Source organism: Galleria mellonella, unplaced genomic scaffold (genome assembly GCF_026898425.1).
Source record: "Galleria mellonella isolate WM207_F2 unplaced genomic scaffold, CSIRO_AGI_GalMel_v1 utg38, whole genome shotgun sequence".
NCBI classification, from domain to species: Eukaryota; Metazoa; Arthropoda; class Insecta; order Lepidoptera; family Pyralidae; genus Galleria; species Galleria mellonella.
This window is the reverse complement of record NW_026442090.1, coordinates 7,256,989-7,282,453: the sequence shown is the minus strand read 5'-3', so window position 1 is coordinate 7,282,453 and position 25,465 is coordinate 7,256,989. Positions and strand designations below refer to the sequence as shown.

At 31.3% G+C, this 25,465-nt stretch overlaps 1 protein-coding gene across 1 annotated transcript in view; it reads right to left on the bottom strand.

Annotated features, from left to right (window-relative positions):
- The window catches only part of LOC113522950 (ATP-binding cassette sub-family C member 4-like), a 28,985-nt gene extending 5,696 nt beyond the window's left edge, over nucleotides 1-23,289 (bottom strand). Inside the window, exons 1-20 of the mRNA XM_052897937.1 lie at nucleotides 23,046-23,289; nucleotides 21,058-21,277; nucleotides 19,880-20,031; nucleotides 19,546-19,614; nucleotides 17,153-19,461; nucleotides 14,576-14,791; nucleotides 8,396-8,527; nucleotides 7,925-8,126; nucleotides 6,506-6,731; nucleotides 5,828-5,925; nucleotides 5,325-5,522; nucleotides 4,996-5,122; nucleotides 4,625-4,777; nucleotides 4,204-4,370; nucleotides 3,036-3,200; nucleotides 2,624-2,761; nucleotides 2,234-2,401; nucleotides 2,019-2,144; nucleotides 711-949; nucleotides 179-231 (exon numbers count right to left, since the gene is read on the bottom strand). Of these exons, the coding sequence (XP_052753897.1) occupies nucleotides 179-231; nucleotides 711-949; nucleotides 2,019-2,144; nucleotides 2,234-2,401; nucleotides 2,624-2,761; nucleotides 3,036-3,200; nucleotides 4,204-4,370; nucleotides 4,625-4,777; nucleotides 4,996-5,122; nucleotides 5,325-5,522; nucleotides 5,828-5,925; nucleotides 6,506-6,731; nucleotides 7,925-8,126; nucleotides 8,396-8,527; nucleotides 14,576-14,791; nucleotides 17,153-19,461; nucleotides 19,546-19,614; nucleotides 19,880-20,031; nucleotides 21,058-21,277; nucleotides 23,046-23,198 (5,311 nt within the window). The 5' untranslated portion in view covers nucleotides 23,199-23,289. The remainder of the gene's footprint in view (nucleotides 1-178; nucleotides 232-710; nucleotides 950-2,018; nucleotides 2,145-2,233; nucleotides 2,402-2,623; nucleotides 2,762-3,035; nucleotides 3,201-4,203; nucleotides 4,371-4,624; nucleotides 4,778-4,995; nucleotides 5,123-5,324; nucleotides 5,523-5,827; nucleotides 5,926-6,505; nucleotides 6,732-7,924; nucleotides 8,127-8,395; nucleotides 8,528-14,575; nucleotides 14,792-17,152; nucleotides 19,462-19,545; nucleotides 19,615-19,879; nucleotides 20,032-21,057; nucleotides 21,278-23,045) is intronic.
- Nucleotides 23,290-25,465: the final 2,176 nt, after the last annotated feature.

Below are 25,465 nucleotides of genomic sequence, written 5' to 3'. Positions count from 1 at the left end.
ATACTTTGACTCAAACAGATCTCTTTCGCTTCTCTGTATCAATTAATGTATTCTTACATGCTTACCACTTTTCTGGTTTGTTTTATACATACACACTAATTATATAAATATAATGTTTACCTGAAAAAATTAAATAATTTTGAGGAAGAATATGATTTAAATGGCGTTAATATCTTACCAAGCTCTTCGCCTTCAGGTAGATTTTGAATATAATCATCCACATTATTCGTCCTGTAATAGAAAAGTTAATTTAAAATCTAGTTTCAATCAAACCATAGATAAAATAAATAGTCATTAAGATTTGTAAAAAGTCCTTTTTAAAAGTTGTTTTGATGTAGAAAAAGAGATTTTAGTTATCAAAAATTCGTACGAGACCAACTAGTAAAATAAATTGATTGCAAAGAATCATCAAAATCGGTTCACATTAAAATACAGTCTATTATTGGTCTCTTCCTTTTCAAAATATATAAATAACGGTATTATAGAATATAGTATATTACTCCTATCCATTAAAAGTTTACTTGGAAGAGGGATAATAAAGAAAATCTATATTTACTTGGAGATTTATAATGACACGAATATCAAATGATGAACTAAACTATATTTTTTGCTAATAGGTAATTAATAATAATAACTATTAATATGAAAAAGTTGCGAGCATTTGAACATCCAATAGATAATATATTTATGTTCTAAAAATGTATACTTACCAAAAACTGACCCAATAGTCGACAGTGGTGGCAGTGGCTTGTGTTATCGTCAACGTTGCAAACGCTAGAAATACTATAAACCAGGAGTTGACAGACTTCAAGTACTTGCTCACCACTTCCCACTTCAAGTTGCCTGTGGCCCTCTCTTCTGCGGCCTGCTTTTGTTCCTTTTCTGCGTTAGGATTTTCGTTTTCACTTCTAACTGATATATTTCTTTTCATTGATGTTCGCTTAACACCCTAAACAATTATAATTTTGTTTGAGTTATAAGAAATATGAGTATATAAATCACGTTTAATCTGCATTATTTATTATGACGTAATTTAATTACGTTTTTTAGATAAATTGGAAAAGATTTTGAAGCATTCTTTAACGAATCTCTAATTAAATAAAATTTAATATTATATATAATGAATAGAATTGTGTTAAACTCCATCAAGTATGAAATGTAAAGGCGTATAATTTTTCTAAGCTAACAAATTAAAATTTAATTTTAGAGAAATTAAAGGAAAGATACCCCATCATACTTTTGTTCAGAATTGATCCCATTATTAATAAAGTTGTAAGCCGGTTTGATATTAGTTGTTATTAGCTGTCAATCTTTTATAATATGGTATTACGAAGAATTATCAGTCATTAAATATGGACATATTGCATAGTATGGGCCTAAAAAGGATTGTTAGTAATGAGGATCTGACGACCCCATTGTTAGCTATATACTCTATCATATCGACCTCCACGCGTTTCCCCCTGGAAACCATCTTGGATAATTATTTTTTAATTCGTCGTATTCTAACTTATCATCACTCACTGGTCTCCCACCAGCATATACCGGTAGCACAGACGGGATAACCATTCCATTATCACCCATTGAAAAAAATATCACATAGTATTTTGTGATACTTATGATTAATTTTAGACATTTTATATATCACACAATGATAGCAAATACTTACTCAAACTGGGATATCCTATATTATATTAATTCAAACAATAAAGTTCCAAAGATACGAGTTACAATATTCACTATCTATTTTATGTAACACACAGTATCAAGGTTACTAAACATCTAGTTCCAATATACTTCAGACAAAATATATAAGTAAACACAACCTAAACTGATCGAACTGGGAATTTTGTTACTTATCATTCAAGAATTGGTGTGTCTCTTATATAGTCCAAGAATTTCAATTTAGACGAAGAATCATCGAGTGTGTATTACTAATAGGCATAATCTATTACAGAAAGGGAGACGTTATATTTTATGTATGTAGAAAAATACGTATTTAAGATAAATAAAATAACAACCTTGTCGTCCGAAACGCTATCTTCTTTCTCATCGCTTTCACCTTCTTGAAGACTGGACAGCAAGAATGAGAATTCTTTTTCAGATTTTACCAATTCATCATAAGAACCCATATTTTCAATTGTTCCCTATAACAAATTAACACCTACAATAAGTAAAACACGTAAAAATTATAGTAAATAAATGATAATCAATAAGTGAAATAATAATTACTAACATTATTTAAGATGACTAAGTAGTCGGCTGCCTTGAGATAATGTAACTGATGAGTGACAAGAATGACTGTCTTCCCGCTCAAGTAACCCTTGATGCAGCCCTCGAACAACTGCCGGCCTACATTTGCATCCACCGCCGACAGCGGGTCGTCCAGCAGATAAATGTCGGCCTGAAATAATACAGATGTATTATTATGTATTGATGAAAATAATAAGCGATGGCGTGGCGGCCTAGATGCGTTTAAAAGAAACTGGTTTGAGGTGGCGCAGAACAGGAAGTATTGAAAGGAGACGGGGACACCTTTACCCAGCAGGAGGACATCATGGTTAATAATAGAATATAGGATAGATGAAAATAATAATAAATCATATTATTAATAATTAAAACTCGCCTCTCTGTACACAGCTCTCGCTAAGTTAATTCTAGCTCTTTGGCCGCCTGAGAGGGAAACACCGCGATCACCGACCAAAGACAAATCCCCGTATGGAAACTGTTTGAAGTCTGGCAACAGCGAGCAAACTCGGCATACCTATAATGAATAAATTATATAAGTTATTAAAAAGCCATGAACTATTAATATTATAACATATATAATTAATAACACTTAAAATATATTTATGGAATAAAAAAAATGCTCACAGCTGTTATCTCCAACAGGGTAGTAATGTTGTTCATTGTTCCTGTATTTATAGTCAATTAAGTGTTGGTAGTAAACAAAAGTTTGAAAACGTATGCTACCCTTCTGTTTTAAAAGGTACAAAATATTAAAATTTTTTTTTGGCATATTAATTAAAATTACGTACCTCTTTATATTTCTCAGGGTCGTAAGGCAATCCAAAAATAATATTTTGTCGGACAGTGCCCGCAAAAAGCCAAGACTCTTGACATGAGTATGATACTGTACCATTAACTTTAACGGAGCCCGATCGTAACGGCATCTCTTTTAGTAAAAGTTGAAGTAGCGAGGTCTGAAATGAGTGAGTTTTTGCATAACTTAGAAATTTAAAGTACATAAATAGATAAAAGTCGATAGCACATGCGATTATTTTGGTATTACTTAGATTATGAAGTATATAAGTACGTTATACTAAGTCGTTTTTTTTTTTTTTTTTAAGGGTGAAAATGGTATGGTAACTCCGCCTGCGCTAACGGGATACGCTGGCGGAGCACCAGTGAAGAGTAATAGATGAGAATGAAAACAGGCCAGTTAGCCCATCATGAAGAATTCATTACGAATTAACCATGATAGTTTCCAGGGAGAACCGCGAGGAGGTCGACCTGGTTGGGTATATTGCTAGCAATGGGGTTCTCAGTCCCCATTACTAACAATCCCTTTCCCCCCTATACTAAGTCGTTGTGGTAGTATAATGTACCTGAGGCTAAATAGAAGTTTTTCTTCTATTACCACGCTATTGGTAGACACTGATACAATATTGTCACATTGTAATATAAAAATAATAGTATCATTGCGATATTATCTTTTCTTGCTTTTCTTAATAATATAATAAAATTGTTACTAGATAATGTCTGCACATGGAAAATATTTAAGAAAAAATCATATAAAGGTGATAAGAGCAATAGAACAACATTTTTTAGGAAATTTTGTCTATCTATCTGTATATTTGTTCCGATATCACGCAAAACTCTTGCATTAAATTGAATACAGTGTCCTAGTATATTCATGAAGGTTTAACTTAAAGTCTGGTATGTCTCATCGTGATACACCATTTAAAAGTGGTCTATTTCGTTAATTTTCCTACTTCTGAAATCCACGCGTAGGAAGTAACAGGCGGAAAGCTAGTTAGACCATATAATTTTAAAATGTTCTTGTCTATCAGAATAATACAAGCCCTAACTTATATAACCTTAAATCAAGACTTGAAATAATATATTGACTAAATTTCTTACAAAGTAATAAAGGTACTCGATTATACTTTTTGTTATTATTCAATAAAAGTTTGAAATATTTACCTTTCCAGTACCAACGGGTCCAATAATTGCGCAGAGTTTACCCTTCCGTAGACGCATCGAGATGTTCCTAAGAGTACATTCTTCAATAGGAGTTTCATTTAACCATGATGCGGTAACTCCCGATAACTCCACGACCATATCTGTGCCTTCGAATTTTTGTGGGCGTGCTACAATATTTTTATGTACAATATTAATACGTACTCCTAAAACTAACATAACGTAATCTGCCTGGCAAGCGTAGCAAGTTGCAACTACTGATAAAATCCTCCCTTATGTTCAGCAGTGGACAATTAACGGCTGATATGATGACGATGATTTAGACTATACTATGTGTAAGTACAAAGCAAATAAAATTAAAGCTTAGAGTTTAATAATATGAAAATACATGTTACAATACGAGTACAAATAATTAAATTCTTACCAATCGGATGCAATTCTGAAAAATTCTCAAATGAAGAATATTTATTCCCATGAACGTTATTTGTATCAGATGTTTTTGCATTGTGATCAATCACTATGTTATTTTTGTAATTTTCGTTAGTTTTATTCTTCAATGATACGTCGTCTCTTTCCTCTAATAAATAATAAAGAGTACATTAGAAATAAGCATGTTTCTTATAATTTCATCACATCTACCTAATTGTTCGTCTATTTGTGCAACTATTTGTCCCGAATGTTACAACATCATTCCTTTTATATCTTAAATATAATGTACAAGTAATTTTAGGGCGATTAAGATAAATACTTTCAAATATTTTTTGTTTCTTAATGTATTATATATTAGAAACGTACCCATTATCATGAATCCTTGGATGCGTTCCACTGAAACTTTCATCTCGGACAACGAGGCTATAAGTAGTGGTAATATCATAGTTATGTTGAATTGAATTATGGAGAAATATTGTTGAATCGGATAGATCTAAAAATAGAAAATTATTAAGTATGTTATCTATTAAATATATTTTCATTCAGAGATAAATTTGTGTTATTATATTTCCTTTAGTATTATTCTTTAAATGGAACAATAAAGAGTAAATAAATAAAATATATAATAAAAACTGAGAATTTGAAAATGTAATAAAACTTTGAATTAGTAAAAAAGATTAAAATAATAGTTGTACCGTCGAAGCTGAAATCATTTCGCCACTAAGAACAAGGGTAAGGATAGTGATAAACATGATAGTTCTATCGGTGAACAGCATAAATCCAATGAACACGCTCCTGACGAAGATAGCATTCCTGAGGGCGCTTGTCTCGTGGGATCGTGCCAATTCCACCACCTTTTGAAAAGGCTTTTCCCATGCGTACATTTTAATCACCTGTATTAAAAACAAAACAAATGTAAAAAATGTAATATAATGCTTCTTCTGTATAAGTAAAAGACAATGTGTAGATATATTTTTTTATTACATTACATAATTTACTAAGCAGAGTAATAGGAATATGTTGTATCTATAGATTGTAATGATCTTTGTCTTCTATTATCTTTTCTAATGATTTGAATGTCTAAAGGCGACGGCTACCACTTTCCATCAGGTGGACCGTCGGCTTGTTTGCCATTCTAAGTTACATAAAAAAATCTAACTGCTAATTTTTACATAATAGTCCTAGTAATATTATTTACCTGAATTCCATTAATAATTTCATTCATAAGTTTTATTCTTCTGTCTGTTCTTTGAGCGGTTTGGCGTCTTATTACTGCTGTAAGCTTAGTAAGAGCAGCTGAAAGATAATATATGAAATTTCTCAGATTCAGGAATGTATAAAGAATAAATACCTCAAATAAATAAGCATTAAAGGCATAATGATTATAAGTTTGTATTTATGTGATTGTATTATCTATCATGTTTACAGTGTGTAAGGGTCAGGATGGCTAAATCGAACAGCTGATTTAATGAATGGTCTAAATCATAGTATAGTATTTCTGAATGGGACCTAGGTTTCTATAATACTTCGTAATGTTATAGGTCAACGATTAGAGTTGAATCAAAGGCTGCTGTAAAAAATGTTGAAACAGATTGTAATTTTATGTTATATAATATTACGTACCTAAAACTATCTTTTTATTTAATTTAAACACCTATCTTCCTAATAAATGTCACAGTTATAATATATATATATATATATATATATATATATATATATATATATATATATATATATATATATATATATATATATATATATATATATAGGCATTTTGACTATAGATAAATTAGCAACAGTTTGCAATCAAACGGACTGTGTGTTTATTGTTTTAGTTAGGTAAAAATATAACAAAATTATAATTACATTAAATTACCTTGTATAGGGAAGATTAAAATGATGACAGAGAATAATCCAACGAAGGGCGCGTACCCAGCTCTGTTATACAACAAGTACAAGACTACAGCAGTCTGTATGGGGATCAACCACACGTAGTGGAGGAACATGAATGCGTAGTCGAATCTTGCTAAGTCGTTAGAAAGTAAGTTGACTATCTTGCCACCAGCCACTTCACCCAACGCCACTTGACTCATACGTAAAACCTACGGTTTATAATATTATATTAGAAGTATATCATACAGAACAACCTGGTTAACCTTGTGCTTTAATTAAAAGAAAATATAGTTTTTATAGATTTTATGTTATGAATTTAATAATTGATAGGTACTCATACGCATATTTCAGATATTATTGACATTAGTTTTTAGAACTTTCACTGCTACGTGCATTTTTTTTATACTACTTAGAATGGCAAACAAGCTGACGGCCCACCTGATGAAAGTGGTAACCGTCGCCTATAGACATGAGCAGTACCATGGACATAACAGAGTACAGTATACTGTTTCGCCCATGATACCCCCCATACGTTGCCATTCCTGAGGACTCAGGTGTTATTCCTCTGTACCCAGTAAATTCACGTGCATGAGAATTAAATAACTACCTATGCTGATATCTCAAGGATTCTTCTGATAGTAGGTAATTTATCAGCCTATCTGATCAGAATAAGTATTAATCTGAATACTAGCTAGACTGCTAGGCATTACATTTTCTCACTTCCGCGTCATAGGTACCTACAAATGCTTTGTCATTATTACCATGCGTTAATTGTCCGAACCTATCGAGTATAACTATATATCTTTTCACACTCACACTAACACTTTCTTTGAAGGTGCTTCACTCTCACTACATTATTATTACAAAACAAGGTGTAGACCTTGTTTTTATCCTTGCATTTCATTTAACCGAATGATATAGTCTTGTTCAAATTCTATCTACTTATTATATTATGTGAAAGTGAAATAAAGCTTAATTTCATAAAAATATAACTTAATTTTGACTGTATAATTACTTTTCCCCTCACTAATTTATGAGTACACCCTCTACTTTATTATCCATAAAGTAGAGGGTGTCGTAAGAGCTAGCTGAGGGAGGACGACGAATAGGCAGCAGCACTCTCTTAAAACATCTCTAAAGCCTGACTGCGGTTGCCAATCCACTTGCCAAGCGTGACAACTACTGGAAAAGCCCCTCCCAAGGGGGAGGCTTATGTTCAGCAGTGGACAGTTAAAGGCTGATATGATGATGATGATGATGATTGACCACAAAATATACATGATGAACGCGTGTACAGGTACTCATTTTTTTAATACCTATCTAACGCATATGATTTAGTTGGATTTATATTAATTTGTATTCTACATTTTAGTATATAAATTGTGATTTATAATTATTTTACCTTTCTGTAAAGGAGTGCTGAGCATGCGATTTTTATTTTTAAACTGAACCGCATAACAAACAAATTATTGTGGTGTTGGCACATCATCGTTACGAAATTAGATCCAAGCATGCCCAAGGCATACAAACCGGCTTCCTGTCGCGTCATAGTCGGATCAGTCCAATAGGATAGAAGCCGGGAAAATAGCAGCGGTTGAATGGTCCTGCACAAAAATTGTAAAGGCGAATTCTTATTGCTCAATCTATATAAAATTATTGTCAACTTAGGATGTGTAGATTTTAGAAGTATTATAACAAAATAATTCATTTTGACTATGTATAATAAAAGTACATAAGGTATATTTACGTAGTAAAGTCTTTTAAATTACATTTATTATGTACTGAACTGGCACGTTCTAAGTTTTTTAAAATGAACGTAGATTACGTAGTTCACTAATTGTATTAATATTAGATATTTACTATTTTTACGTACCTTGCAATGCTTAATAAACCTACATATATTGCTCCTGGCATGTATGCTAACCAGTAAGCTTTTTTTAAAGCCTTCCACAGCGATGGATCTCTATTTTCTCTCTTTGATCGTTCCAATTCTTCTAACCAATATCTAAAAGTAAAATAAAATATAATATAATATTACATTAAAAATAATGATGTGTTGGGAAAAATGAATATTTATGTAGTTAAAATTATCGATCCTTAACAAAATCAAATATGTTAAATATGTTGTATGATATATTATGTAAAAACTAAAATATCGACTACCAATTGCTGACCGATCATATGTTTTTTTTGTATTACTTTTTAAATTTTTTTAAGAGATTTATACTTTTTTGTTGTTATGGTATACATATGAACTATTTTTTTCTGAGGCGTGAATATGATTATCATATTATTCACTTAGATAATTGATTTAATAAAAACATAATAATTGTAAACAACATAAATATCAGAATTAGAACAATCTCCAGATAACGAACCAATAAAAAAGGTACTAAGTACTTAATGAAACAAATAAAATAATATGTTGTAATGGATTGATTTACACTGTAATTGTGCAAATATAGGTATACTGTGTTATATACAACTAGTTTTGATCTGTGATCTCGTCTGCGTAAAAAAATGGCCTAATTTTTTCTTTAACCCATATTATATATACGATATTTCCTATTGAATGGTAAGGCCATTAAGAGATCAATAGTTACCATAGAAACAAATTTACTTTTAAATTTAAAATATTATTAGTATTTGATCTCTTAAATGTCATTATACGAGTAGTTATTATAGAAATGTAGCAATCCGATATCTATAATTTACGTAAGTGCATAAGGTAAAAAATTAAATATTTAAATATTATAAATTATAATTATTATAATAATATATAATAATGTACATATATAATGTACATAGTAATTTCATTATATTAGTAAGATAAGTTTATACGTTGAATCAGTCTACTAAAACTTTAGACTTAATGAAAATTATAATATTGTCGAATTTACATACCTACAAAACAAAATAAGCAAACATTTTGTCGACTGTTATTATTAATGAGATAGCCAGAGAGAGAGAGATATTTGTTGAAATTTTACCACAATGAAAATTGTAGTCCCGAATTGGCATGCTCTCATTTCTCCGAGCATATAATCCAACGCGACAGAGGATGAGCCTACCGGCGTCTTTCGCATTGTTTTTTTTTTTATGTAAGAATAAAATACAATGTTAGATCGATAAAGTTGTTGTTTTGCACACAAACTTGTTTTGAAGTTATAATGAAGTCATTTAAAGAAGTTAGAGCATAATCAACATCGAGACATATAAAATTATCTATTAAGTTGATATGGTATCTGTATCTTTGTACGAGAATTGATAAAAAAATAATAATCATCATGAAATAACGTTAATAGTACAAAATATGAGTAGATATCTAAACATTATGCAAAATAAATACTTATTGTAATACAGGATGTTGAACTGTCAATCAAATAATTTCAAAATATTATTTAATATATTAAATAGTAACCTGGTGATGTCTGTACATGCGAGACATTTAAGAAAACTTATATATAGCAATAATTTTCAAAATATTTGTCTGTCTGTATGTTTATTTCGGTATCACGCAAAAACTACTGCACCAAATTGGATGACCGTAACGTTAAAATCTAATATATCTTTTATCTTGATATGCAATTTAGACGCCATATTTTATTTCCACGCGTACGAAATAGCGGACATAAATCTTACTAATATTATATGTTTATAGTACTGTATAAAATAATAATTATATATACAACTAGTGCATTATCGATTTATCTGTCTAGTAAAGCCACAGTGTAGGCAGATCGGAGTAAGAAGTTTTTTTATAGAATAGTAGATCAGTTATTCTTTATGATAATAATAAATGTTCGTATAGGTACTTGTTGGTTTGTGATTAATGACTTCGATTTTGACCAATCACCATGAAAGTTGGATTATATTTCATAGAGAAAGTTTTTATGATATTGTTTTGTTGTAAGGTTTGGACGGACGGAATTACAGCAAAACTTCTGAGAGTGGGTGGAAAACCGGTACTTGTAGTCCTTTAGAGGCTATTTAATTTCGTCATCCATAACGGTCTTTCGCTAGAGGCATAGAGCAGAAGTGCGGTAATCCTTTTCTTCAATAAGGGTGACAATACCCTATTGAAGAATCATATACCGATATCCCCTCTAAATCGCGTCTACAACTGTTTTCCAATGACTTCCAGCCACCCGAACAAGTTGGCGTCCGAAAGGGCTTTAGTACCATAGACGTATGTATGTAGTCTATGACAGATTATACAGAAAATCGAAGAGTATACCTTATCATAGTCTACCACTATGTTTGGCATTTGTGAACTATGAAAAAGCCTTCGTTTTGATCGAGATATGGTTGGTATTACAGTCCCTCCAGCAGTGCCAGATTGACTATAGGTATATCGAAGTGTCGAAGTGTATGTACAGTAAGGCTACGATGTCAACCCGATTACAGAACCAGAGTACAAAAGCCATCCCAGTGCAGAAAGGTGTAAGACAGGGTGACGTCATATTATCTCTTCACAGATGCATTGGATGATGTTTTCAAACTTTTGGATTCGAAAAGATATGATATAAACATCAATGGTCAATACATCATCCACCTTCGGTTTGCCGATGACATAGTAATCATGGCGGAATCCCTGTAGAATTTGAATACTATGCTCAATGATCCCAATGGTGCTTCTCAATAGGTAGGTCTTAAGATGAACATGGACAAGACTAAAATAATGTTTAGACATTATTTTAGACATTAGTGTCCATGTCACATCTATACCAGTTACGATTGCGCACACTACGCTCAAAATTGTCGACGAGTATGTATACCTGGGGCAAGTTGTCCGAATGAGTAAGTCCAACTTCGATCGAGAGGTCAACCAACGAATCCAACTCGGCTGGGCAGCGTTCGAAAAACTACGCCACATCCTTTTATCCAAAATACCTTAAAGTTTGAATACATAGGTCTTTAACCAATGTGTATTGCCAGTGATGACTTATGGAATCAAAACATGGTCCTATACGATTGATCGTATGCAAAAGCTTCAAATTACTCAGTGGGTTATGGAGAGTGCTATGCTCAGATTTTCTTTGCGTGACAGAATCCGAAAGGAGAATATCCGCAAAAGAATCAAAGTAACTGACATAGCCCGAGAGATAAACAAGCTCAAAGAAGCGACAAGAGAGAGAAAAGAAGAAAGGTTCTTGAGTGGTGACCTCGTACTGGCAAACGCAGTGTAAGACGACCTCTCCCCACTAGATGGAGTGACCTCAAATGCATTGTAGGCAGTCAGTGGATGCAAATGGCTCAGAACCGTTCCTTATGGCGGTCTATGGAGAGGCCTATATTCAGCAGTGGACGAATAATGGCTGAGATGATAATGATGATAAAATTTAACAAAGAGTATTTTTTGTATTGCTATAGTCCTCAATAAATATTTTTTAATAATCTTCTAATTTATTTTTAATTACTGGCTTAAGTCATATAGGACTATAGGTATATATTAAGGAGAATATGATGTGTGTTATTTAGGTTGTAGGTAAATAATTAAGAAATGAAAATATTTAATGGTTTATTTATTAATTTAGTCATTAGCACAATTAACTTGCTTCTTTTATTTTTCATCTTTGTAAATTTGTATATTATATTGACGTACCTGTAATAATTATTATCAATTTGTGTAATTGCATTTGAAAATGAAATTGAAATTAGATGATTAGATTATTACTATTTCTTATTTATAATTTATCAAAACATACGCTTGGGAAATTTCGTACCAGAAGGTGGTTAGAGAAAAACGTGGTAATGAGATGAAGCAAATACGAGTCGCTACCGCACTTATAGTTATTTTCTTAGGATTTTTAATAATTTATGAAGAGAACTGTACTCTTCATTACATCACATTCATATTGTTAGGCAACTCTATGATAGGTAACGTTGTAAGTATTGTTTTATAGTATTATTATTAAATTACATTGGTTCATATTATGATCGGAGTTTCTTTGTGTGATGGAATCTGAAACGAGGATGTCCGCAAAAGAAACAAAGTAATCGACATAGCCCAAATGTTAACAACCTAAAATGGCAATCGGCTGGTCACATAGCTCGAAGAACAGACAACCGATGGAGAAGAAAAGTTCTTGAATGTCAACCTCGTACGGGCGAACACAGTGTAGGACGATTTCCCACTAGATGGAGTGACGACCTCAAATGCATTGCAGGAAGTCAGTAGATGCAGGTGGTTCAGGATTTTTCCTTATGGCGGTCTGTGGGGGAGGCCTATGTCCAGCAGTGGATAAATAATGGCTGAAATTATGATAATACATGACGAATTAGCTGACATATTAGCTGGTGAGAGTTAAAACCGTATCCGCGCCAGAACTGGCTAACCGTGTAGCATGGCCCTCTCCGTGACATAGCTACTTCATTTGCATCGGTAATGAAAACTTAATGCTAAGAAGAAACATAAAACAATGCTTAAAATGATAGTATTGAAAAACTTATAAAATATTACATTTTTCATGTATCAAGCCAACATACAAGAATCTCTATCTAAATACACTACGTATTTAGATGGTTTTTAAACTATATAATTTACTCTAAAATTGAAGCGTAGGTATTTTATTTGCTCATAATTTTATGTACGGAGCCGTTGGTATATGAGTTCAACTCGCACATAATAGCGGTCTATTATTTATCATTAAACATTTATATTTTTTTTTGTCTAAAAATGATAATTTGATTAAATATATTATTTGGATGTTGTCTTGATATGTTTATCAGAATAGATTAGGAATTAAAAATACGCTTGCTGTTTTCTACATATATAAGTTCTTGTGTTCAGATTTTATACATGCATCGTCATCATGTCTGCGGTCTTTCCTTCAAGGATATCAAAATAATTTATCTATTTCAATCAAGTAGAGATATATAAGTACAAATTAATAACCTTCGCTCTTGTAATTTTAAAGTTGCTATCCCACATCTATTATATTATAAATTGAAAATTTGAATAGTCGAATATTGTTTAATTATAGATTTTAACTGAACACACACAAAATTCTAATAAATATACCAGAGGGAGTGTGGCTATGTAAAAAAAATCGTCTGCTTCGGTGCCTCTGTCCCACTCTAGTTTTGCTGTGAAGTAACTGTGCTTATATGATAGTGTTAGGTCTAAAGGATGGGATGTGGTAGTGCTCCAATATACTCGAGACCTCTGCTCTATCTTCAATATTAAGGGCAATTGGCAAATATCATCACCATCTTGTACATAGAATGTCAGGCATGTATTATTATTAACAAGAAGACCGTATCGTCCACACTTGGTGTAAGCTTATAGCCATACTGAATTCATCGACGTTGATAACTAACTCATAGACGTAGTATGATGTACTAAAGTAACTTCGTATAAATATGAAATTAATTTGTTAGTAGGTACAAATTAACTCAACATTTCTCTCAGCCACCTTTCAGAATCTACTACATAAACATTAAGGCGCTTCCATGTTTTTGTATTTTTTTCATTACTTATTACTATAGTATAAATTTACGTTGATTTAATGTGGTATATAACCCGAATCCTAATAATGGCTTTAAGTAACTGATCACACTCTCTTCTCCAATACCGTTATACTGTAAGACACGAGCACATACTTCATAATATTTTATTGTATTAACATTAACAAATTCCATTCCGTATGGTCTTGGCATAGAATAGGCCACCCTTTTTTTTCCCGTGGGTTTCGTAAGAGGCGACTAAGAAAGAGCGAGGGATGGACATCAGCGTCCCACTTAAAACATCACCAAACTTAACTGCGGTTGCCTAGGTCTATGTTCAACAGAATGTTAATTAATTAAAAGATTAATATTATAAAATTTTCCTCCACAACATAATTGACATTCTGAGAATCTCCAAAACCCAACTGCAGTTGTCAATCCGCCTGTCAAGTGTGGCAACTAATGGCAAAATCCCCCAAGCTTATGTTCAACAGTAGACAGTTAAAGACTGATACGAGTATGATGATGACGATGACGATGAATATTAATAAACTACACGCATAACTTATCAATTAAGATAGTTCTAATATAAAAACAAAAATACCTTTCAAGTTTATCACCGTGTCTTTCTGAGTCGTATTGCTTATTGGGAACAATAAGATCCTTTTCTTCAACATCTCTCTTGTTTCCTTTTACTAGCACTGGACACATCCAACATATGAATATTCTTGATATTATATTAGGTTTACTTCTCTTTTTCTGAGTTCCATCGTTAAACGTTTTGTATTTACTGTTGCTTTTAACGTTATTTTCCATATTTCAGTTATTAATTATCGAAATTACTAACACAAATTAAATCACATTAGGACACTTATTTTTTATGTTATTAAAACGAGTGAACGTTAAACATTTAGCGTGTTCCACACGAAATGCGAATAAATACTGACCGTTCAAGTTAATATTTGGCTTATAATACATTATTTTTACTTATCAGTGGACGTTGTATGTATGACGATTGACGATTTAAAACTAATCTCGGTATCATTGGTACAGTCAGCAAGTACACTTAGATTATGTTTTATTCAGGACGGCATAATATTGATAGTATGAGTACTATTATACTATATTTTAAAATTATTCTGATTTATAATTGTCTTTCTTATTATGACAATGGAATATATATCACAATCATCTTTGTGTATCTATTACGTTTTCACTATTTATCAAATTAATAGTCATTAAAACATTATTGTAGCCTATCATATCAGCCTTTAACTGTCCAATTCTGAACACAAGCCGCCCCCTAGGGGGGGTTTTGCCAGTAGTGGTTATGCTTGGTAGACGGATTGCCAACTGCAGTCAGGTTTTAGAGATGTTTTAAGAGGGGCGCTGCTGTTCATCCCTTACTTACCCTTAGTCGGTTCTTACGACACCCAAGGGAAAGGAAGAGGTGGCCTATTCTATGCCGAAACCACACGGCCATGTTGTAGCCTAGTGGTATATTAATCTAACTTACAAATTTCAAAAGTCTTGAGTTTCAATTTGACCGACGCCAAAAACTTTGTGTGTCTATTTAAATCTTGACCTAGCTTTATAATGCTAATAAAAATACTGTTAATCCAAAATTAAAGCTTAGATTTGCTACCCTACCACGTTGGATTCAAATATCTTTGGCAAATTGTAGACATGTCGAGTGTTATGTTCACCATAACAGCAATAGTCAACAAATACATGTAACTCCTATTAAGGAGCACAATCGAGATAATTTTTATTATTTTTATTTATTGAAATTGTAATAATTTAATAATTATATTAAATTTAAATTATAACAATGGTTCAACCCATCTCATCAAAAGTGTATATTTCTCAAATACATTCGTTACCAGCAATCCGTCTCGCCGTGTAGGTCCTGGCATAAAATATGCCACCCCTTCCTATAACACCGTAGATAGCATCTTAGTCATTATGATGTAAATTTATGTAGTAGTAGTAGTAAAGTTAGTCACTACATAGTATTTATATTGCATATAGATATGGAACAACACCACGATTATTATAGAATATACTTTATATACTTAAAATTATGATATTTATTCAAGAAAGTTTAAAAAAATGGTAAAGCAGCGAAATATACCATTAACAACGAGTTAGTCGTAGTTACCTGTAAGATAAAATTATAAACAGAGATAAATTACTCAATTTTTTTATTATTTTCATTAAACGTAAATTTAAAAATAAATAATATTAGTATATCAAATAACAGTAAACAAAGAAATTTATTTGCAATCTTCAAGTCAAAATTCTTTTAGAGTGTAGAGGACAAACTTTACTGCTCATCGAGTTGCATGTGCAGTTATAGCTAATTAATTTATTCTCTATATTTTCAACCAACATTTTAACGTGGCAAATAGGAACCAGATCACAGTCACAACTTGAAAAATGTGTACTGAGCATTTTTGCGGGATTATTTTTTAGGTATGTTTCACTCTTGACAATGTTTCCTAAATGGGTATTCTTTGATAAATCTAATACTTTTCTTAAATTTTGTACATTATCATACTGGAGAAGTTCATGTTGGTCTTCATCATTTAAATTATTGTTTTCAATTAAATTATGTGAAGTATTTACCATATGATACGAAAGACATATATTTTTATTAACAGAATCTTTTAGCAATATTTCATTATCATCATGCGCGCTCACCATTGTTTCGTATGTATTCACTTTAGCTTCGTGTATAGAATCAGCCGATTTCAGCATACAATTGTTATCTTTATCATAAATCATATGTTTACTTTTATTTTTATTGAATACGCTATCCATAATATAAGACATATTCATAGGAAATGCTGGATCGCACTTTTTATATAAATTGCTGATTTGATTATTATTTGCAATATACATAGATTTTGTGCATAAACATGACCCTAAAGTTTTATTACAAGTACAATCTATCGTATATCCTATATCAGGTGTAGTTTTAATTTGATAACTGGATGATATAATCTCATTTTTATCTGATCTATCTATATCATTAATTTCCTGGCTATTTATTATTTCGTAATTATTTTTACTTTCTATTTCATTAATAATTTGGTAACATAAAGGTTTAGTATTTATTACATCACTTGAAATGTGACAATTTTCTTTTGTTTTTGCTATATCTATACAATGATTTACCAAAATTTCATTGGTACCAAATAATTCAGAATATGGTTTTCTGCTGTTTTTAGGTAAATTACAATGACAACAGATATCAGAAGAATTACAATATTTATTTACAAGTAGCTCATGAGACTCTGTGATTTGTACATTTTTATTTTTTCTCTCCATAGCATCACAAGATTTCGTTTTCATTTCTAGATTACTGGGCACTTGAGCTGATATATTTTGAGCCAGAATGATAGGTGAATTTAATTTAGACAGTTTATTGGTATTATAATTTTGGTCTACAATGCTGGATGTATCTAAATTTTTAGATAATGGATAATGATTATATGAATCGTTATTTATATCTCTTTCTGGTAATTCATTTTGAGTCATCAAATAATTTTCTTCACTTTTATTAACAGTATTTTTACATTTACATAAACTTTTCAAGCGTTCAAAATCATTCTCTATTAAATGACATACTTGGTCCAATACATCGGGTACAAATTTTTCTTCATTTTGGAATGATACACAACAACATCCAACACGTTTTATTTTAGTTTTTAAGTATTCTTGTAATAAACAATAGGCTCGATTCCAACTTCCTAGAGAAGGCTCTTCGTCTAGGCACTTACATATAATTTTATTTGAACTATCGGAAATTATCTGTTTGACTCTTTGAAAAATTGTTGAAAATATTTTTTCTTGTTCATCGAGTGATATACATGAAGATTTGCAGGAAGACTGTCTAAATTCTTCTAATCTATTTTTCAGATGTTCTTCTAATAGATGAAAGGTATTAACTTCTAAATCACGAGAATTATCAAATTTATTGTCATTACAACAAACACACATTTCATGTTTGTCTATTATTACATTATCATTAAAACTCTGAGATTCAACTGCTTTTTCATTTTCATAAAAATTAACGCGTTGTTTGCTAAGTTTCTCACCCGTAAAATACTTGAATTCATTAAACTTAATATTACAATTACATGCCAGTAAATGTTCATCTCTCTGATCTACATTTATATTTCTGTATTCCTCCTTAATTGATTGATCTTTATTATTATAACATACTTCATTCATTGTTTCATTGTTTTTTAAAATATTTTTGTTATTCTTAACATTTAAGGTATATTCATCATGCAAAATGCATTGCGAATTAGTGTTAGCTAGTGTAACGCCTAAAAATTTTATATTGTAGTATTGACTGTTAGAAGGAAATAAATCTTTCATTTTATTATTTTCATTCATATCAGTAGTTATATCCTCTGTATTTGAAATTAAATCACTTTGTTCTTGAAGTTTTTGTGTTTGTTCAATGCTTAGTTGTGACTTACTTTGTAACATTTTTGTTTGTTCTTCATTATTACACAAAGTTAATTGATCCTTTTGTATCTCTTTTTCTTCTGAACATTTTTTACAATTACATGTTTCAGGACTTAAACAATTAATTGGGATATTTAATTTATCTTGAGATTTGTTCCTATAACTACTTTTATTAAAACTATTATTTTTTTTGTTACAACCACTAAACATGTCATTATCCAAATTTATTTCACCCATATATTCTGATTCTGTTGTAGGAGGTAAGTATTGTTCGAATTCTATACCTTTAGAAATACTGGAGTTTATATCACTTTTTATCGATTTTATAATTATAGGTGATTCTTGTGTTTTTATATTAATATTTAAATTATTACTTATTTGTTTCGATTTATGATTATTCAAGACTGGCATCGTATTTTGATTAGAAACGTTAGTTAAATCATATTTCCATTTTGTCAAAGTTTCTAATAATTTATCTATTGAAGTATTTGACGGCACTTTATAAAAACAAACACAATTACTTCTACAAGATGGTTCGCTAGATGTTTTGCCTTTTTTATTATTTGTTAATGTAGATTCTATATCATAAATAGGCTTAGTTTGTCTTACACTTGACATTTGGGATACAATATCTTTAGAAGTGTTATCTTTTCGTGACAGTCTACATTCATTTTCCATAGAACAATTTGGTTTATGATGCTTAATTGTTTTAGAAGGATATTTTTGTGAATCACAAAAACACACATTAACAGTATATGCTTGTTCATTCTTTTTATAAGTTTTACCTGTTTTTCCAATATTGCCAGTAATGTTTTTATTTATTTTTTTAGAACTACCAATTACATCTGACTGTTTTTTCTTAATCGCAGTAGTTTTGTTAGAGTTTAGATGGTACTTTGAAATATTATCAGTATTAGCTAATCCGGTATATTTTATGTCCTGTTCTTTATTATTTTCTAAGTTATTAACTTGTTTGTTAGACCCAGCCACAGAACTTGCCTCTAGTACCTTTAATGAGATAAATATTTTTATTTAAGGTTTTGTAATTACGAAAAGAATTCATTTGAGAAATGTAGTATAACATTTACTTACCGAAGAACGATGCACCATTTTAGCTATATTATTTTCCATTAATTTTAAATCTGCTTTCTTAATAGTTTCCTATAAATAAATAAGTATACATTACAGAATAATGTTATTACTAATATAATAACGAATAATGAGATTTCTAGAAGATCTAACACAATTGTTATTGACGTCTCTGTGAAATTTAAATTTAGATTTAAGGTATTCAGAAGAATTGGGATAATATAAAATAGAATAGAGGGTACAGAGCAGACGAACATTTCTACGTTGTCTGAAGGGAAGCCATTTAAGCTGAGAATGGTAAAATGAGATAATAAATAAGTAATAATATATAAGTAACTCTTTTAAGGTCTTCTATTTGCGCTCTGAGCTGTGTAACGTCCTGGAAGGTCTTGCGCCAATACGGAGGAGCAGTAGTACTGACGCCTGTGACTCCACTACCGGCACCACTCCCTCCCACTATTGGTGGTTTTACAAAACACGAATATACCGCTATAACAAAGATAAGTCCATTAAATATTTTATTAGATTGTACAAAATTAAAAGTTAAGTATACAAGAAATAGTTAACACGTTAAAATTTAATTGTTTATTTTAGACTAAGCAATCCATATCTGTTAGTGTCTATTTAATTCATTTATCAATCGACTTCAAAAAGATTGAGGTTCTCAGTTCGGTCGTATTTTTTTTAAGTTTGTTACATCATAATTCCTCCAGTTCTAAACTAATTTGGAAAATTCTTTTTTTATCTGATAGGATATACTTACAAATTCGTCCCATAGAAAATTTATCAAAATCTGTTTAGTAGTTTAGTGTCAGATCAAAATAACTGGTTTTGTTACAATTGAAGTAGGTTTTTCTTTGTGGGACACTATTTATATTATTTCGACCACCACAGAACCGCTTCTATACTTACTTCAGTTCATTTATTTCACTTCTACAAATTTAACGAAACAATTACCTACGCAAACAATCTCACTGTAAATCTCAGGAGAAATGCGAAATGTGATTGCTATCTTTAACTAAAACATCAAAATATAGATAACAGATAATCTCCAAGCGCATACGGCGAGACGTCAGTTCAATACGACACGTACCGATACGAATTGACAATACAGCGGAACTACAAAGATTAGATGTAATTTGCCCTTGAATTTTGATGTGTATTTTCCAAGTCTTTGATTTAATCGAGAATTAGATTAAAAATAACTAAATCAATAATTAAGGGGTCTGAAATAAATTGCCGAGAACATGTGCTCATTATCGATCACTAATTAGGAGAAAAGTTTTCGAGTGGCAATCCCGTATGAGTAAACACAATATACATACGAGTAGTATGTATAAAAAGACCCTCTACTATATAAAGCGACGATTTTAAATGAGTCGATGAATACGAATAACCTAGGACATTTTCTTGTATTAGATTGTGAAGAAGACCTATATATAGCAATGGACTGTGAATAGCTGAATTTCATTAATTCACCACTATCAGTGACGAATAAATAATAATACGACTAACCTGATTGCGGCTTGCACTCACAAGGCGGAGGACCCGAGCTTACTATATCCTTTGCTCGTTGAACAAGTTGCTCAGCTCTCTCTTGAAACATCTGTTCAGCAAGCTTAGTAGCAAGTTTCTGTGCCTTACGTTCGAGAGCCCGTTCTTGCCATCCTTCGTTTTCGACTTCTTCAGGGTCGGGGATAACCCTCGAGACATCAGCACATGATGCACCAACCCACTGAAGTTTTATTATTGTAAGTACCTTATTTTGTATAATTCGTTTAGGTGTATATTTTTGGGGTGAAGTAATAAATTGTCAATAAATGTTTTGAAAATGAAATATAACAGTCAATGCATTTTGTGATAAAAGAGGAATAAAATGTAATACTCGAAAGTAGCTGCAGATTTGGATATCACAGACGACACAGTATAATTTATGATGAGATATATGGCTAAAGGAGATTGGCCTTACCGTACCTTTATTATTATTAAGAATGATTGTGTAATAAATATCAAAATACTTTTTCAAAATCTTACAATATTAATGTACTAATATTTTAGTTATGCCAGCTGTTTTATCGAAATGATTCCTAAATCAGACCAATAATATCCTGTATCCTTCCTGCTGTATCCTTTAATTCCTAGAAGGACTTGAGCCTCAATTTTTTAGCGCTATTGGACATGTTTTTGACGGAGCCTCTCTAACGACGAAAAATAATAAAAGGTGACCATGCCGCTCTTTGTTGATCTGTAGTGTTCCTGTGTAAATTTTTGACAGGTCGCGATCCACTCCCAGGCGAAGAAAGAAGAGACCCCACAAATTTACTGTTCATTTTACATAACAGTACTAATGTGGAGTACAATATGATATTTAGAGCGCTCTTCTTAGATCTCGGCTTTGGATCTTAGTGCCCTGGACGCCACCCAACCACCTTACTCGCTCACTTATTACTATACACAATTTTTCCCAATTAGTCAAGTCGTCACTAAATAAATATGTAACATTACAAATATATCATGCCATCTAGAATTTAAGTAAGCAACAATTTACATGTAGGTATAGATATTATATTATAAATACTATTCGTTTTTCAACTGACTTGAAAAACGAAATCTGTATACGAAAGTATATCTGAAAAGATATACTTACAGATTTGTTCCAAAGAAATATTATTAAAATTGCTTCCGTAGTTTTTTTTTTAATCAAAATAATAGATTTCACTACGATAGAAGTGTTTTTTATATAACATAATCTACATAATTGCTCAATAATAAAGGAATTTTAATAATCATTTAGTTTCAATATTCGTCATTATTACCTGTGAACTTATATACTCAAGTACAAATAAATTACAACATTAATTCAGATGTCTTATCAAGATATTGATAAAAAATTGTAACAAAATTGAATTGTCATTGTTAACTTTTACAATTCTTAGTCACTGATATTATTTTAAGTGGTCAGAATGACTTTCAATACCTATATGTATAATGAGTATAATAAAAAGGAATGGATTGTTATTAGTCCCCAACTAATGGCCCTGTTGCTACCAATATACCTACACTATAAAGTGCTCTCCGAGCGCTCTCGTCTAGAGATCGACGTTATTAATATTTGACAAATTATCATAATCAGTCAACTGAACAAACATCACTTATGATCCCTTATTGGTATGTATGTACCTAATTAGCGTAAACCAATAGTACAGGCGGGGTTGCTATTCCATTTTATAAACTAATAATATTTCTATGCGATTTCAAAATGGACAAGATTGTCGGTTCTTTTGTTTTCTTCCTTAATCTAAACCGATTTTGATTATACTTTTAGAAACCGATAAGATTTACTACTAAGTTAGTAAGATTGAATAATCGTCGTTCAGACTTATGTACAATAAAAGTGGGCTAGAAAGTTAGGCATATAGGAATATAAATTTTTCTATTCGTAATCATAGTGAATTGGTTTATTATAAGTTAAAGAATTCTATTTATCTATTTCTGATGCTTACCTTAGCATGATAATTCTCAATTGATGTTGCAATAGCGACATCCAACTCTCCAATTAATAATTGAGCAAAGAAATTCCGTAGATTAGTCTTGACAACACTCGTTCGATTCCAATTATGCTTATCCTCTAGACATTTTAGTAACTGGCACGGCATCTGTAAACCAGAGCCTCCCAACTCGGCTTGCAGTCCACCGAACAAGTCTGCTAATAGGTTAGACAGCAATTGACTACGTAGGGATGTACACGAGCATGATTCCTGAAAACATTTTAATAGTCATGCAATTTAAGCATAAAAAACTTAACATTATAAACATCTATTTATCTTTATGATTATAATGAGTAGACCTTTGTTCATATAGTACCTACCTACTATTACTAACTGTTGATAAAAAAGATGGAAATGTAATATATATTTATAAAAGATTTATACAGTTATGCATATTATATGTAATTGATAGACTAATAACATTAATGTTCGGAGGACGTTCAAGTATTATGTAAATAGTTTTATATAATAATTGTATAATATATGTAATATTTTTAATGCACGATAATGAAGTGGTAACCCTGCCTGTGCTATCGATATATGCTGGCGGGGCATCAGTAAAAAATTATAAGTAAGGTTGAAAACAGGTCAGTTGGCCCTTCGTAACGAATTCGACAAGAATTAACCATGGTGATTTCCAGGTGGGATCATGCGGAGATTGATCAAGCTGTCGTATTACTATCAATAGTACCACTAATTATTATTGTAGATAACTACAATAAGTAGGAGGAAAGAGATTGATAGTAATGGTGTGTAATGGCCCCATTGCTAGCAATGTACCCTATCAGCTCGACCTCCAAGCGGTTTCCCTCGAAAACGTTGTGATTAAGTCATTACCATTCCATATTCATCAATAAAAAAACCACAATAAATAAGACATGGAAAAAACCAACTACTGCCCTTTGCAATTCATATCTAACTCCGCCATAAGAAGGCTTGCATTTAGTTACGTACTAGTAATTTATCTTCAGGATTGCACTTGCACAAAGCTGCAAGAGATGGCGTACGCTTCGCTTCTACAGTAACATCGATTGGTATTTTACAACGGCACTCCGTCACCTTATCCTTGAGCTGTGAAAGTTGTTCTCTTTTTTTCTTTAATTCTACTACCTTATCCTGCATACGGTTATCACACATTACTTTACAGCCTTCTAGATCTTCCACCATATCTAACTTTTCTTGTTTCAATTCTTCAAGCTAAAAACAGACAATTTTATTTGAGGAACTAGATTCAAGTTAATCATATTAGATATCAAAATAAATAAAAACCAATTTCCAAATGTTTGTTAGTATGTCACTTCAAATCTATTTGGCAAATTCTTTTTTGTTGTGTTTGTAATTGTCAGAATAAAGTTTGTATGGAAGTAGTGGAGAAATGAAAAAAAAAATTGTTATTTGCGTATGGGGTCAGATAAATCGTTGCACGTTGACTTGTTGGGACCTTTCGTACTTCCTTCGGCCTTATATTATAATTTTATAGATCCTATTCTTTTAGCTCTGGATAAGCTGTTCCCAGTAGATTCATACACATACTTGCCAACGAATCAGATGTAACATGGATTCCGATTCCTTATTATTGCGATTTATGGGTTAAATAATCTCCATATAAAAAAGCGAGTGAGTGATATAAAAGACAATACTATATAAAACACAAAAAAAAACGCGAGAAGCCGGGACGGACTTATTTACAAAATCATACATGTTGTGTTTATGAATATCTAAATGGTTTAATACCGGTTTCACAAATATAAATAAAAATCAGTATAAAGTTCCTGATGATCTCCATAATCTTCGCTATATTGCTACCGCTAAGCAAACTATGTTTAATTTTTTTTTAAATAATGTCATGAAAGATCATGATTGGATTATTATCTATACCATATGAATACATACATATAACTTTTTCTGTCAGTAATGAGTTTTTATGTAATTACATAAAAATATTAGATTAATAACTACTGGAAGAAAAACAAGCGCCTACAAATCTGTATAAGGACAATATTTACATGAGAAACTCAATAGGCGTATTATTTCTACGTAATGTAAACATTGTAGTAGCTACTTATAATCACATATCCTCTTACTTGATTGTAACTAGATTGTTTAAATTTTTACTTAAAAGAAATCTTTGTATTCGTTCCATCATGAGTACAAAATAGGATTAAATATAAGTAGATATACTTTGCGTACCTTGAAGTCTTAAAATTTGATATATGAATAAATGAATGATTTATTTTATTTCACAAAAGGTAATAAAAAAGTAACAGCATAAGATATAATGAAATTTGTAAGACCTATTTTGTGAGAGACTGGTGCCTGCTTATAGCTTTTAAAAATAATATGTTACAGATCATCAGTGCCTCGTCGTCACAAAC